The sequence below is a fragment of the Sparus aurata genome, chromosome 20, assembly GCF_900880675.1.
Source record: "Sparus aurata chromosome 20, fSpaAur1.1, whole genome shotgun sequence".
NCBI lineage: Eukaryota > Metazoa > Chordata > Actinopteri > Spariformes > Sparidae > Sparus > Sparus aurata.
In genome coordinates this window covers 16,170,997-16,184,780 of record NC_044206.1, presented here as the reverse complement: position 1 = coordinate 16,184,780, position 13,784 = coordinate 16,170,997, and the positions used below count along the sequence as shown (strand labels likewise).

At 41.1% G+C, this 13,784-nt stretch overlaps 1 protein-coding gene across 1 annotated transcript in view; it reads left to right on the top strand.

Annotated features, from left to right (window-relative positions):
- LOC115570572 (rho-related GTP-binding protein RhoN-like) overlaps positions 1-13,477 on the top strand; it is a 34,399-nt gene extending 20,922 nt beyond the window's left edge. The window contains exons 3-5 of the mRNA XM_030399131.1: positions 2,370-2,479; positions 8,556-8,690; positions 12,407-13,477. Coding sequence (XP_030254991.1) covers positions 2,370-2,479; positions 8,556-8,690; positions 12,407-12,661 — 500 coding nt within the window. The 3' untranslated portion in view covers positions 12,662-13,477. The remainder of the gene's footprint in view (positions 1-2,369; positions 2,480-8,555; positions 8,691-12,406) is intronic.
- The last annotated feature ends 307 nt before the right edge of the window (positions 13,478-13,784 follow it).

Below are 13,784 nucleotides of genomic sequence, written 5' to 3'. Positions count from 1 at the left end.
TTGGTAGGGCTCTGACTGTTGACGCGGGACAAAATTCTCAGTTGTCCGTCTGTGATATTCACCCAGAACAGTCCGGTGCAGCTTTAAATCTTTCATATAACAAATTAAATGTTTGGAAATTCCAACTAATGTTGGTTTCTGTATGTGTAATCATTTCAGGTGTATGGGGAAAATACATTATTGAAGTATTGTGGAATAGCATGGTTGAGTTCTAATGATAGCAGCTGACCAAAAGGCATTACTCTGCATAGCTGTAGCCTATATAGGCCCGGTGTGCTTGCAGAAGCGCTTACGCAGCAGCTCCGAAAATGACTTTTTCCTTTACAGCTTCCCATCCTACTGCCCAGATTAGGTGGGCAGTATTCCAAAAAATGCAGTTGCACGTCTTCAGGTGGGCTCAGATGAAGATCTCGTTATTTCACACACGCCGTGCACCTCATATTTCTCTGTCATCAGCATAAACCGATGGGAAAAAACACTTGCTGGTGACATTAAAAAATGGCTGCTTTCTCTGAACCGTCTAGACTCGCAGAGGCGCAACTTCAAATCTTTACAGAGACTCTAACTTCTTAACACCACGTTCGATCACAGCTGCCGTCTTGACGCAGGGGTGGAGCTGACAGTGTGAAGCTGAGCTACAGCTGTCGGTTCAGCGATGGAGACCTACGGGGGGTTCATGGACGCCGTCGGATAGACTTCCACTCTCCCCTGCTCCCTTTGGCTTTTCATTGAATTAGCCCTCCTAACTTTCCGTGGACCTGCTCTGCATCAAGAAAAGTGCTCAAACACAAAAGGGAAAGTGAGATAGTCTGTGTGTGTGTGTGTGTGTGTGTGTGTGTGCGTGTGTGTAAAATCCAGGAGCGGGAATTAGTCAGAGGGAATGGGGGAAAGAAATGGTCGTGGCCTTTAGTTTGACATTTTTGACCACAGCGACACACAGACAAATGTTCTGCTTTGGGGCTGGACACAAATTAGGGGCAGAGTGACTGCTTTTTTTCGGCGCACATGATGTACCTGTACGTTGCCCTCCGGGTGTGTTGATGTGTGTAATCGAAATTCAAAAGGACTTGTCAGCTTAAAGGGATTTTATCATCGTTTTGGCCATCCAAAGTATCGTTCATGACAAGATTTTACTTCCTGATTTAACTGATACAGATTTTTTTTTTAACTGACTAATATCGGTATTGCACGGGTCCCAAACATTCAGACTTTTTAAACAGATAATGACGTTTTATGAACTCTTCTGTTAAGTTGTGGCAGCAAGCAGATGGATAAAAGGTGATCAAAAACACTAAAACTAAGGTTGTAACAAACAGGGATTTATTTAACATCTTAAAATCACAGTGAAATGGCAGTAAGAGCTTCTGTAATGTGATTTATTTACTACTTATATTGTCTTAGAGAGCACGGATTGTCTGCAAAACCAGCAACTCGGGAGTCATTTAAGATCCGTTCACCTGCACTCACCTCTCTCATACATGAAACTCATATAATTGGCCAAACAGGATTGTAAATACGAGATAATTCAAAGTGAAACTGTTGTTGCTAGCCACTACAGCTAACAAGCTAAAGGTAAAGAGTGGATTTATATGAATTTATATATTAATGTTTTGCAGAGAAAAAGCTGTTTTGATGTATTGAACAATTAACCACGAGACACTGAGTAAGACCATGGAATTAAATACATTTTAAGCAAATTAAGAGTATCCTTATTTTTTTTTCATTACAAGATTTAAAATATCTCCAATGTTGCTAGACATGTTCTGGATTGTGTTTTCGTATATGTGCTCTATATGTGCAGCGGCTCAGATTCAGTCCGGCTCCCTATGGGAATTTTCTCCCAAAGGCGTTTTTTTTCTGTTGTGACATTGCCAAAGCTCTGTGTATGGTGACAAAAGCGCGCAGTGTTGAAGACAATGAGCGAAATGGAGAGGGAATGTTGTCCCCTCCAGATAGGAATGTGTCCCCTTTGCCCAGGTCACAATGCTCAATTCAGCCGCGGGCCCCGGGCGAAAAAAACATGCCATTCTGAAATACCAGGTGACGCTTTGTGTAAGCCATTCATTATATCACTGTCACGCGTCTGTCTGCTGGCTTATTCAAGACTGTCAGATGCAGAGACGGACCAGGGGTTTGTGGACGAGCCCCCTCTGTTCATTCGAAAGCAATGAATCACACCCACTCATTGTCATCTGCAGAGTGGCTTAGTTCATGGTAATTACATTTAACCATAGTTATTACTGCTGAAGGTGCTCTGTAATGACTCACTTTGTGATAAAAAAGTTAACTCTTAAGCAAAGTAGCTAAATTACCCATAATTCACCTGGAAACATTAGTCATGTCTGTGTGTGTTTTTTTCTCGCCCACAGGTTCGGCCTACTATGACAATGTGCGGCCATTGGCGTACCCGGACTCAGACGCTGTGCTCATCTGCTTTGACATCAGCCGTCCAGAGACAATGGACAGCGTCCTGAAAAAGGTCAGTATCACATTAACGGTGTGAAAAAGTGTGAATGTGTCTCGTTTAATTGTTTTCTATGGGTTAGCTGAGGCCGTTTTTCAGGTACATTTTGTCTCTCGTCACAAAGGCAGGCGTCTGAGCAGCCTTAAAGGATAGAGTCTCACTTCAGAGCACAACTACGCAGTGAGAAATTGAGTTTTATAAATGGTTAACAACATTGAAATATCACCTTTTATAAGATCCGATGTGTAGGATTTAGTTGCTTCTAGTGGTGCGGCTGCACACCTCATCTCACACTTCCCCACGGTGGCCGCCAAAAAACACGAGTGTAGGTAATGAGAACAAAACCATTCTTAGTTTGAAGTTATATACATTAATGAAAACAATATTCTGAAAAATATTGTATTCCATCTCCTTTTCTCTTTAAGATGCAATATGTAAGAACTGACCTGCTGAACTGGACTTCATACTCCGAACAAATAAGGCAGCACATCACCAGAGTAACCGCTAACTGCTGCTAGCTGTAGCTGTTGTTAGTTCAAAGCTCGGTCGTATTCGTATTAGCTGACACTGTCCCCACATGGAGCTCCGAGCGCCCAGGAAGTGTCGCTGTCGCACACATCAGAGTATCACATCGAGATACAAAGTGGTATTAGAGACAGGACGGGTCGGGGCTAACTGGTTAGCATGCTAACTTCAGTAGACATCTCTGCAACACAGTAATAATGTCAAATTATTTCTTCACAGTCTGTTGATCATTTTCAGTTCATTTAAATTATTTGAACTGAAATGCTTTCGTATGTATTGTACCCCATTAGCTGCTTGAACTTTAGCTAAAGCTAGCTTGAGGCTGCCAAAACAAGTCGATAGCTTGTCCTTGTCCTGGTATCTACGCAAGGAAACACTGTTCATGGGAACAAAACTAGGGAATTTTATTCTAAATAGACTGTAACTTTGGAAACTGCTGAAGCCTCAGATTACTTTTGGCTTTGTCGTCCATTTCTTACAATATAGTCAAACTTAAAAGAAATTGCTTGATGGGCTGTATGAAGAGGAGGAATGCTTACAGCAATCAGCAACTTTATTAGAATTCTATAAAGACGAGATAGAAAAATATAAATCTATAGTACTTTAAAGCTGTAATTTTCTTAAAACCAGAGAGTAATTAAATGTGGATGGAACACAAACTCCTCTCAAGCAAACCATTAGCATTTATATCGATGCATTTTCGTTTTCCTGTCATTCATGAAACGTGGACATCAAATGCGTCGGAGCGTTTGAACCACCAACATTCCTGCCGCCCGCGCCATCACTCATCAGCGACATCATCAATGCACGACAGAACACTCATCTTTCATGGTGGTCGGATTCTCACATCTGCAGGGGGTCCACTTGAGAAACTAACTTGAACTTTGACCTCATTAGACGACCTGCTCTTAGTCGTGGCGGTGAATGAACTGACCTCACAATGCGTGCGCGGGATGCCACAGTGACACGTTGAGGCGTCGCTTTATTCAAAGTTTGGATAGAAAAAAAACGGAAACCTTATCCTTTCTAACTTAAGTGTGGGCGTCGTGCCATCATGTCTTGTTTCCATTTACTTTAGCATGTTTTTTTGTTTTTTAGCTTATTTTCCATCTGCAAGCTTTTATACTCCAATAACACCCCTTGCAGTACACAGCACTTTCTCTTCTGTCAATTTCTGACAGCCTTCTTCCTTGCCAATGCTCGCACCCTCCAATTTTCCTTGTAGAGGGGCTATTCTTCCCCAGCATTGCTAAGCTACAAAGATACCACTTGATTCTCTATTACTTCCCTTTTTTTTCCTTTTCCGTGTCCTTTGTTCTCTCCAGTCCGATCCCTCTCCAAATGCTGATTCAAACCTCCCATGTTTAGAGCATCACCCAGCCTCAGATGTTATCCCGGTTTGTACCCGGCTGTCACCTTTTTTTTTTTTTAACACTTCAACCCTTCCTTCGCAACTGGCAACATTTTCTCACCTTTTTTTTTCATAACTTTCTGACTAACAGCCTGCCAGCATCCCTGCTTTCTATCATTTCTTTCTGCCTCTCCATCCCACCGCTAGTTTGAGCTGAAGTGTCCAGATTATTCGTGAAGGACATGCTGGAGGAAAGACAACAGCGTCTCCACATCCAACCTTTAAAGGCTGCGACCTACAGCACGCTAAACTTCTACGTGCGGGTCAGCACTGAAAAAACTCTGAGCACGAAGGCAGAAATGACTCATAATAACATGTGATTTTAAGAGTCTGTAACTGTAATCACAAGTTTTTACCAACCGCTATTACAACGTAGCTGAATGAAGCCCTCAAGCCTCAGTCGGTATAAATAACATTTGTGCACAGCGTAGGACTCCCACAACGTAGTCACTGGGTTCCATCAACCAGGTGCAACTCAATACCTCAGAAAATCTTCGACTCGTTACCAAAAACCTCTTGGATTTAAACACAAACCTTCAGAGATTTAGTTTACCAGTAAACACTCCATTAACTTCTAAAATATGTTTTTACTTTTTGGTCTAAATTTACTTTTTTTTTTAAGAGCCTCATGCACACTGGCATTCAAAATGTTGGATATAATTGTAGCAAAGTTTCTAAATGACTCATTTCGATTTTTGTTAGTAGGATTTTTTGCTTATAAACAGAACAGAACAGACATTTTAAGATACCTACCAGATTTAAAGTCCACAGATCAGAGCAGCCCATACTGGTGCCCTCTAATTTGACTGGCGGTAAATGCAAATTCTGTAGTCTCCAACGATTTGAGTTTAAAATTAGAATACAGTATGGATTTTTAGCTATCAAGCACCCTAATCTGATGGCTAGACAGGCAAACAAACATGTTACGTTGCAGTGGATTTATGACTGGCGTCACAATGTGGAGAAAAAGAAATAAATAGTGGATGATGAGTGTCCCTTCAGTCCCAGTCGCCCTCAAAGTGGATGGACCTGACAGAAACGAGTACCTTATTGAATATCCAGCTCCATTTATCTGTCATCTATCATCTTTTCTCTCATTTATACTCTTTATTTTGCAGTTTCATAATCCGTCCGATGTGACGTTACTGTAAAATAATTAGATCACGGTGGTGAAGCAGAACCGCTGTCTCTGCTCTGACGGTCATTTGTGCTCAATTAAGTGACCATTTACCAAAGAGCCAAGCCGAGCCAGGTGGAAAACAGCTTGGGTTCAGCTTCATTCCCAGGGTTATTTTATGCTGTTTACGAGATTCATAATCAGAAGGTAGGTCATCTCAATTTATGTGTATTATCAACATTAAAACACCCTTACCCTCTGTCGATGGGATGGACTGGTGAACCGAACTCCATTCTGAAAGCAGGTGTTTTATAGTAGGGCCTAAAACTGTGGTTACAACTTTACAAAGGTGCTTACTTGATTCACTTCGATCTACAGGCACAATCGGCACCCGTCATTTACTCAGTAACATCACTGCTGACACTGATTGACTGGCCGGGTCTCACAGATTACCATTTTCATCCTCTCTGTTTACACCCTCTATTGTCTTACCGTCCTCTGTTCTTTAGTTAATAAAGAATTAAGTTAATAAAATCATAACCTTTGATTTTTTCCCCCCTTCTAATTAATCATAAACCAAATTATTGGTAGTGTGAAATATTACCTGATGAAGTGCGAGACGATGGTTTACAATATGCAAAAGTTTGCAACAATTATGACAGTAGGGAATGGGAATAATGGAGCATTCTGGGAAGGCGCCACCATTTTTGGACGATAGCACAGCAGCTGTCATTATCTGTCACTGTCACTCATTCATCAGATAAGGTGTGTAAAAATACAAATAGAAGAAGGTCTCAACTGAGGCAAAGAAGCAATATTAAGGCTACAAAAAATGAATAGTTAGGGTTCGGGTTCAGAGTCACTGAATGCTAACAAATCATCGTCAGTCGCGCGCAACATTAATTAATCTACAAGTATCTAGCAAAATGAAACACAAAATGTTAGCAGACCTTCGTCTGTGAGTTTTGCCCCTTATTCCATCATAATCTAATAGTTGTGGACCAAAGTGATGGATGGTTGTTCCTCCTCAGGTCTCAGAAATATTATTGAGGACATGGCTTCAGTGTCCTGAGTGACAGACAGCATTTCCTGGCGGTTTGAAGTGTGTATTTACCTCAGTGGTGCGCGTATTTTCAAACTGAACTGACAGCCGAGGTTTACAAAAATACCCGGCTTCCATTTTCCCCCTTTGATAGACCAGACTCTACTGTGACAGCTCGCATTCTGCTCTTTGTACCGAACAAAACTCTTCAACAATTCTTAACATTAACACAAACAATAAGTCGCTCTTCCTATGGGTCCTTTGTGACTCATCTGAATTGCTGCTATTCACCACTGTGCACTGTTCGTCGGAAGGGGCCTATTTAAAGGCAGCAGCTCGCTCTGCATAACAGCACAACACAGTGGAGCCCGTAACAGCCGCCACAGACATCCAGGAGAAAAGATCTCTTTGTAAAGAAGAACAAATGGAGCAACTGTGCGAAGTGGTTGCCTGTGCCATGGTGTGAGCAGATAATGACTGGAGTCGCAGAGAAAAAGAATTTAATAGTTTGAGTCATGTCCGCGGTCTGTAATGAGTACTGTCTGTCTCTCTGTCTGTCTTCTTCCTGCCTCTTTGAACAAAACAGCTTTATTATTTCAGTATTTGTCTCTCATCTGTTATCTGGTCTGCTATGGCCGAGGGCTTTGGAGGTGTGGTCGTGCAACTGAACTATGAACCTGGAAGTCCGAGTTGTAAGAGACAAGGGGGTTTTACACTGAAAAATTATCAAGGCAACATAATATGGAAAAACATTGGCACTGTCCTTTAAGGTTGACTGAAAACTCAATATTGGATAAACAGGGTTTTCAATTAACATCTTTCTGAAGTGTTTTCTTCTTTTCCCTGACATTAAATCTATCCAGCAGTTTTGGATGAATTGAACGACATCAGTGGCTGACCTCACTAATGCTCTTGTGACTTAATGGGAACAAATGCCTGTAGCCAGGTACCAAAATCTTGTGTAAAGCCAAATACCGGAAGAGTGAAGGTTATTTTGGCAGAAGATCAATGCCCACGATTTTGACATGAGAAAATAATATTTAAGGGTTTCACTACGGAAAAAATACCTGCCTGCTTGTCCTATATTAAGTTTATATGATAGGAAAAATCCTCTCTTCCTATAAGATGAGCAATACCTTAACTCATGGCCTAACCTGAACTTTAAATGCAATTCTTCAATCGGGAACAGTCCTGTAATGCTTGTATCCATGAAAACAACGGTCTCTTCACTGACAAGAGAAGACAGCTGTTCAATTGTAGTTTTAACCTCATTTATATACTATAAATCCATTAATACATGGTTAGGGAACTTAAGTTAACAGGTTAACATCAGTATTAGCATTTCCAACAGCCCAACATCAGTGTAAGCTTCTGTGAAAGGCTAACATGTACGTTAGCTCCAACAGGCTAACAACAGTGTTAGCTTCTGCAACAGGCTAACATCGATGATAGCAGCTCCAAAAGCATAATATCAGTGTTAGCTTCTCCAACAGGCTAGAACCAGAGTTAGCATCTGTGAAAGGCTAACATTGATGTCAACTAATTTAACAGGCTAGTGTTAGCTACTTTAACAGGCTAACATCAAAGTTAGCTTCTGCAATAGGCTAACAACAGTGTTAGCTTCTCAAACAGTTAGCCTGCAGTTTGAGTAGCCTTTCCATTATAATATTTCAGTGTTCATGTTGTTTCCCATATTCATTCTCATTTCCATACAGATGTAAAAACAGTGGTGGCACCATTTCTATTATTTTCTTATTTAGGACAATTGCCATAAATTAGGTTCCTAAGATAAAAAAAGGATTTTTTTCCTAAATGCAATTAGGAAACATGCTTCTGTAAAAACCGGAGTCCTAAATGTCATCCTAAATTGTGTTAAAATAGGATTTACAACTTTGTTTGTGTAATTAGGTCTCAAGTGTCAACACACTTTCCTGAGTTATTTGATCAATAACGTCCGATGAACTCACATGTGCTGTATTTGTCTGTTGATCCACAGTGGCAGGGTGAGACGCAGGAGTTCTGTCCCAATGCCAAAGTGGTGCTGGTCGGCTGCAAGTTGGACATGAGGACGGACCTCAACGTCCTGAGAGAGCTCGCCAAACACAGACTCATTCCTGTCACCCATGAACAGGTGAGGAGTACAGTATGTCTTCTTCCATGAAATCGTAGCGAGTATCTGTGAACAACAACTGTACCAAACCTATAATGGGATTAATTAATTAGTCTAACTGAATTGTATTTAATTTATTCATGTTATTACTTTGGAACATGCATGACATACAGTTTTTAATGTGCAGTCCCTCCCTCGTTTTCCACTGCGGCGGTTTTCATTTGCCTATAGTTACACTGATTTACTCACACATAAAATAGTATCATCCCAAAAAAACGACACCCATTACTTTGTTCCCTTGTGCACACAAACAAAACTTGTGAAAATGAATTTGGTGGGATGACATTCGCTTCAGATCATAACTTCTGCAAATATAGAAACACGAGGAGTATAAAGAAGCTGGGACCGAGCAGCGATGGAGACAAACAGCAGGATGTGCGATAATACAATTGTTTTTCTTTGTGTCTTGGAGCGATGAACGGTGGCATGCATGAATTTTAATAGCCTATTTTCATGTAAATTTGAATTCCCGCTTCTCGGCAGGCTTTTGTCAACACATTAATATTTCCTCATACCTCCGACAGCACAAAGGTAACCACCCTCATTTCCCTGTCAGTAATGGCATCAAAATTGGTCCATCAAAATCTGAGATTAGTTTCTCTGCAATAAAGTGATTTTATTTTAGGATTAACTGAAACCTTTGATCACAACAAAAAGTTTGACTGAAACCGAACCAGCGGCAATCTGCAACTTTGAAACCCTTTCCTTTGATTCCCACCTGATTCAATTGCCCGTTTTTGCCAAAAATGTGAACAGTCAACAGTGTAAAAATGCTGCGGGTGCATCTGAGGATGAATTGAGTGTCTGTTGGCCTTCATCGTGTTGTATAGGAGAGCCTGAATAAGATTTAGTACTTCTGCGGGCAAACAATTTACATCAGAGTGTTCAGACTTGATCAATGTAATAGAAAGAGGGGAAAAAATAGAGCAAAGGTTGGAACTGGATGGAATTAAACGTCTAGCCGTTGATCTTTCCTTAATGGCCAGCTACAAACTAGAACCTTGACATTTCAGCCACTTGACCAATTGATGTATTCCCAGGGGGGTAAGTGCATTCGCCCAGAATGAACCGCACATGAGCTGTGTGACTACAGCTGTAATCGGCTTATGGGCATAAAAAAAAAAGAAAAAGAGACTTGAAGTGTTGGAACGTTTCCATTAATGCAAAAATAATGCAGCCTCCCTGCTAGCACAGCTGAAGCCTTTAATATTTCTCATAGAGGAGGAATAATATCACCATGTCCTGCTGCTAGATACTCCCTTCAATATGGAATAACTCTAACACTGATGGCTGAACACCTACGCCGTCACACAGCGGAGACGATGCCAAAGACGCCGATGAATCCGGTTGATGACACACAGTGCATAAAGAAAGAATAAAGTGACAAACTCGAGGCAGTCAGAAGGATTGATTAAAGCAATGCTGTAGGAGAAAAGGCACGCAAAATGAAAGCATCGTCTACCTATAGGTTGAACCAGTCCAGATTTAAGATGGTGCCGACCACTACTGGGAATAAGCGTGGTTTTAAGTGTGTTTTACAGTCGCACAGATAGGCGTTGAATATTTCATAGCTCTGTGGAGGATCTAAGCTTTTCTGCATGCCCCAGCTAGCTATTATGCCTCTGATGGCTTGGGCTTTTATTAAGTGGGGAGTCCTCGCTGTACATGACCAACACCAGCGGCCTGATATCCACAAAAGGACATAATAGGGATAATATACCAGCCTGTTAACAAATGGTGATAATAATAGTGTTGCAAAGTCCACCATCCACTCAGGACCGGATGGCTTTCCAAGGAAGAAAGTGTTGTGTGAGTGCTTAACTTTGGCTCTGCTGAATTACACGAGGCGTCCTGCAGTATCCCAAATGGTTCAGTGTGACATTTAAGAATTGAAAAGCCAACATTTCCACCGCATGACCCTGCTCTCCCTCTCCCTCTAACACACACACACACACACACACACACACACACACACACACACACACACACACACACACACACACACACACAATTTGTTTGCCCAGGCTCTGAGTACTGGCTCTCAGTGGCTCTCTAGGTGAGTCACCTGCTTTCGGACCACAAACTGAAGCATACAGCTCGATAAATGTTTTGAATTTTTTAAGCAGCACCAGTGTTTTTTATATTAACAACAGAAAACCAAAAAAGGTGGTCACACATAGAAGAAACGATAGAAAAGCAGAATGTTGTGTCTTTAGTTCGTCGTTATCATCTATAGATACTAGTTACAAGTATTAGCATTCATAGTATTTCTACCTAAATTACCCTCCAATTAAACTGCAGTTTTATGTTTAACATTTCATTGTTCTTCTGAAAAGAAACTCTCAGCCTGCTGTGTGTTTAGCTCTGTTAGCTCCTTTCGCTCCATTAGTGGTAAGCTATTAGCTCTGTTAGCCAAACACAACCCAGGACTCTGCTGTGGAGAAGAGGATATACTACTGTGTATATATACATTGATACATGGTCAGAGACATTTTATAGCTAACAGGCTAATGTCAGTGTTAGCTTCGTCAGCAATCTCATAACAACAATGTTAGCTACTTCAACAGGCTAACATCTACAGTATGGTAGTTCTCCGCAGACTAACATCAGTATTAGCTTCCCCAACAAGCTAACATAGATGATAGTTATTCTTACAGGTTAATATCTGTGTTAGCTTCTTTAACAGGCTCACATCAATGATAGTTCCTCCGCAGGCTAACTAACAAACTGACTAAAAGAGCCAGCAGGAAAGGGTGGAGACCAAAAACAGAGCTACAAAGGAGAATAAATATTGCAAACTTACATTCATCATGTAGCCTAAAACACAAAAAGAATTTCTGAAAGGTTAATAACTGAAGCTAACTACCCACAAACATGGCTCCAAATGAATAATGTTTAAACTAGTGATGGCTCGGTCGCGAACGAATCAGTTCGAACGGAAGACTTACACGCGAACAAACTGACCTGATTCCCCGTTTAACTTCTCTCTCGTTCGTTTGTTCATTCATTCTGACAGACCAGTCGCTGTGTTGTTCACTGTTAAGTTATCAGAGTGGTGGGGAGGACTGAGAGCCAGCCAATTGTATGCTGAGTCTAGGACACTGTCGTTGAATTTTAGCCAATGAGAAACAGCAAAGCATAGCAACCGTTTCCATGAAAAAAAGAAATATTTCATTTTGTTCGTAGCTCATCGTTCTGGTTCATTCACTGATTCCTCTTCTGGCATTCTCGTTCTGTCAGTCACTCGTTCTTGGCGAGCCAGCTTTAGCTGTTAGCTGTTGTGTTGTCTAAAAGTACACATAATCATGAAGTTGCAGCTATGTATTGGCCATGAACTACAGTGTTATGTTGACTGTCTGCGATCGTTTGAGAACGAGGAGCTGAGAACTGTGCATTATGTGATTCACTGCTGAACAACGTTGTACCGGAAGCGCGACTGAACGAACGAACGAACGAAAAAACTACAGTAACGATTCTTCCTGCCGAACTGACCAATGGGAACTGAATCTCGACATCGAAAGATGAAATCCACCACTAGTTTAAACAGGCAATGTTTGCGAACATGTTTGCTACCCTTATAAGGTCATAACATTTCAGTGTCATGTTTAGAAATGTTATCTGCTGCTCCTAAAAATAATAATTATAAATTCATGTTCTGTATTTTTCTGTGTTTTCAGGGCACTAACTTGGCGAGGCAGATCGGTGCCGTGGCCTACGCAGAGTGCACCTCAAAGTATTCAGAGAACAGCGTCCGTGATGTTTTCCACGTCACCACCCTGTCGTCTGTGTCCCGCATCCACAGGCCTCAGCTAAAACGTGCTGGCTCACGTCGCGGCCTCAAGAGGGTCTCTCAGCAGCCACCCCGGACTGAGATTCACGAGCATCCACCTGCCATTAGAAAGGACCGGGCCAAAAGCTGCGTGCTCATGTAGGACCAGAGTCAACCAGCAACCTGACCTGCTTGTGCCGATGGACGTGAAACCATACCGCACATGAACTTAATTTATTGGTGAATTCTTGTCAGATCTTTGCACTGCATAAAGGACATTACGATGCAACCAAGAACGAATGCTATCCTGTGGAGTTTATTTGAGGAATTGTTTGTCCATCTTTAGCGAAACTCTCCTTGTTCTTCTTTCTCTGTGGCCGTGTTCTCATCATGGGGTCATTGTTGTGGCAAAAGCAATTTTTTCTTTAACGCTTTTACTTGAACAAGTGGACAAAAAGTGGTCTTGGACACAAACAGGCTGGTTAGCAAATGAAACACAAGGACAGAAAAAAAAAGTGAGTACGGAGATTAAAGGAAAAAAATAGTAATTGGGAAAACATCACCTTTGAAGAACCTGCAGTTACAGAGCTGGTCATGACTTCTATTATGTTGTTTCCTGTTTTGAAATGCTATTCTCTCTGTAAGTGTTTAATTAAGTGAAGCACAATACGATGCACGCAAACCGAGTCTTTCATAAATGCCAGATAGTGAACTCCGATCCACTTCATGTGACGAGCCGAAAAAAAAAAGAAAATCTGGACAAACAAAAACTCGTGGGCTGAGATGACACTAATTTTCTTAAACCACAAGTGCTTTTTAATATAGAAATCTGAATAATCACTCGCATAATACTGAAGTGTTGTGAAATTAATATTGTTCTAATAATCCACAGTGGGGAGGGAGAGTCACAGAGGGGGCAGAGAGAGTGACTGTTGCATTACGTTGTACATGTGATAATGAAATAAAAAAAACAACTTAATCTGCTGAGTGTTGGAACCTTTTTAATATGCTACTTATTTATCTGTCTGTGGCTGTGAATTGTTATGCTCAGAAAAAGTTAAATGTAGTAATGGAAAAAATGCTTGATTTGTTAAGTTTTTATCTTGACCATAGTTGCTCTCGCTGCATCTCAGTTCATTGGAGCAGAGAGTACATTTCCAGGTCTGAACATTTTTTTTCTCAAGAAGACAAGAACATTTCTCTCACTTTCCGTCTGCTTGGGGAGGATATGCTTTCACTTAAAAAAAAAAAAGTTTTTTAATCTAAATCAAAAGCACAGAAGCGGT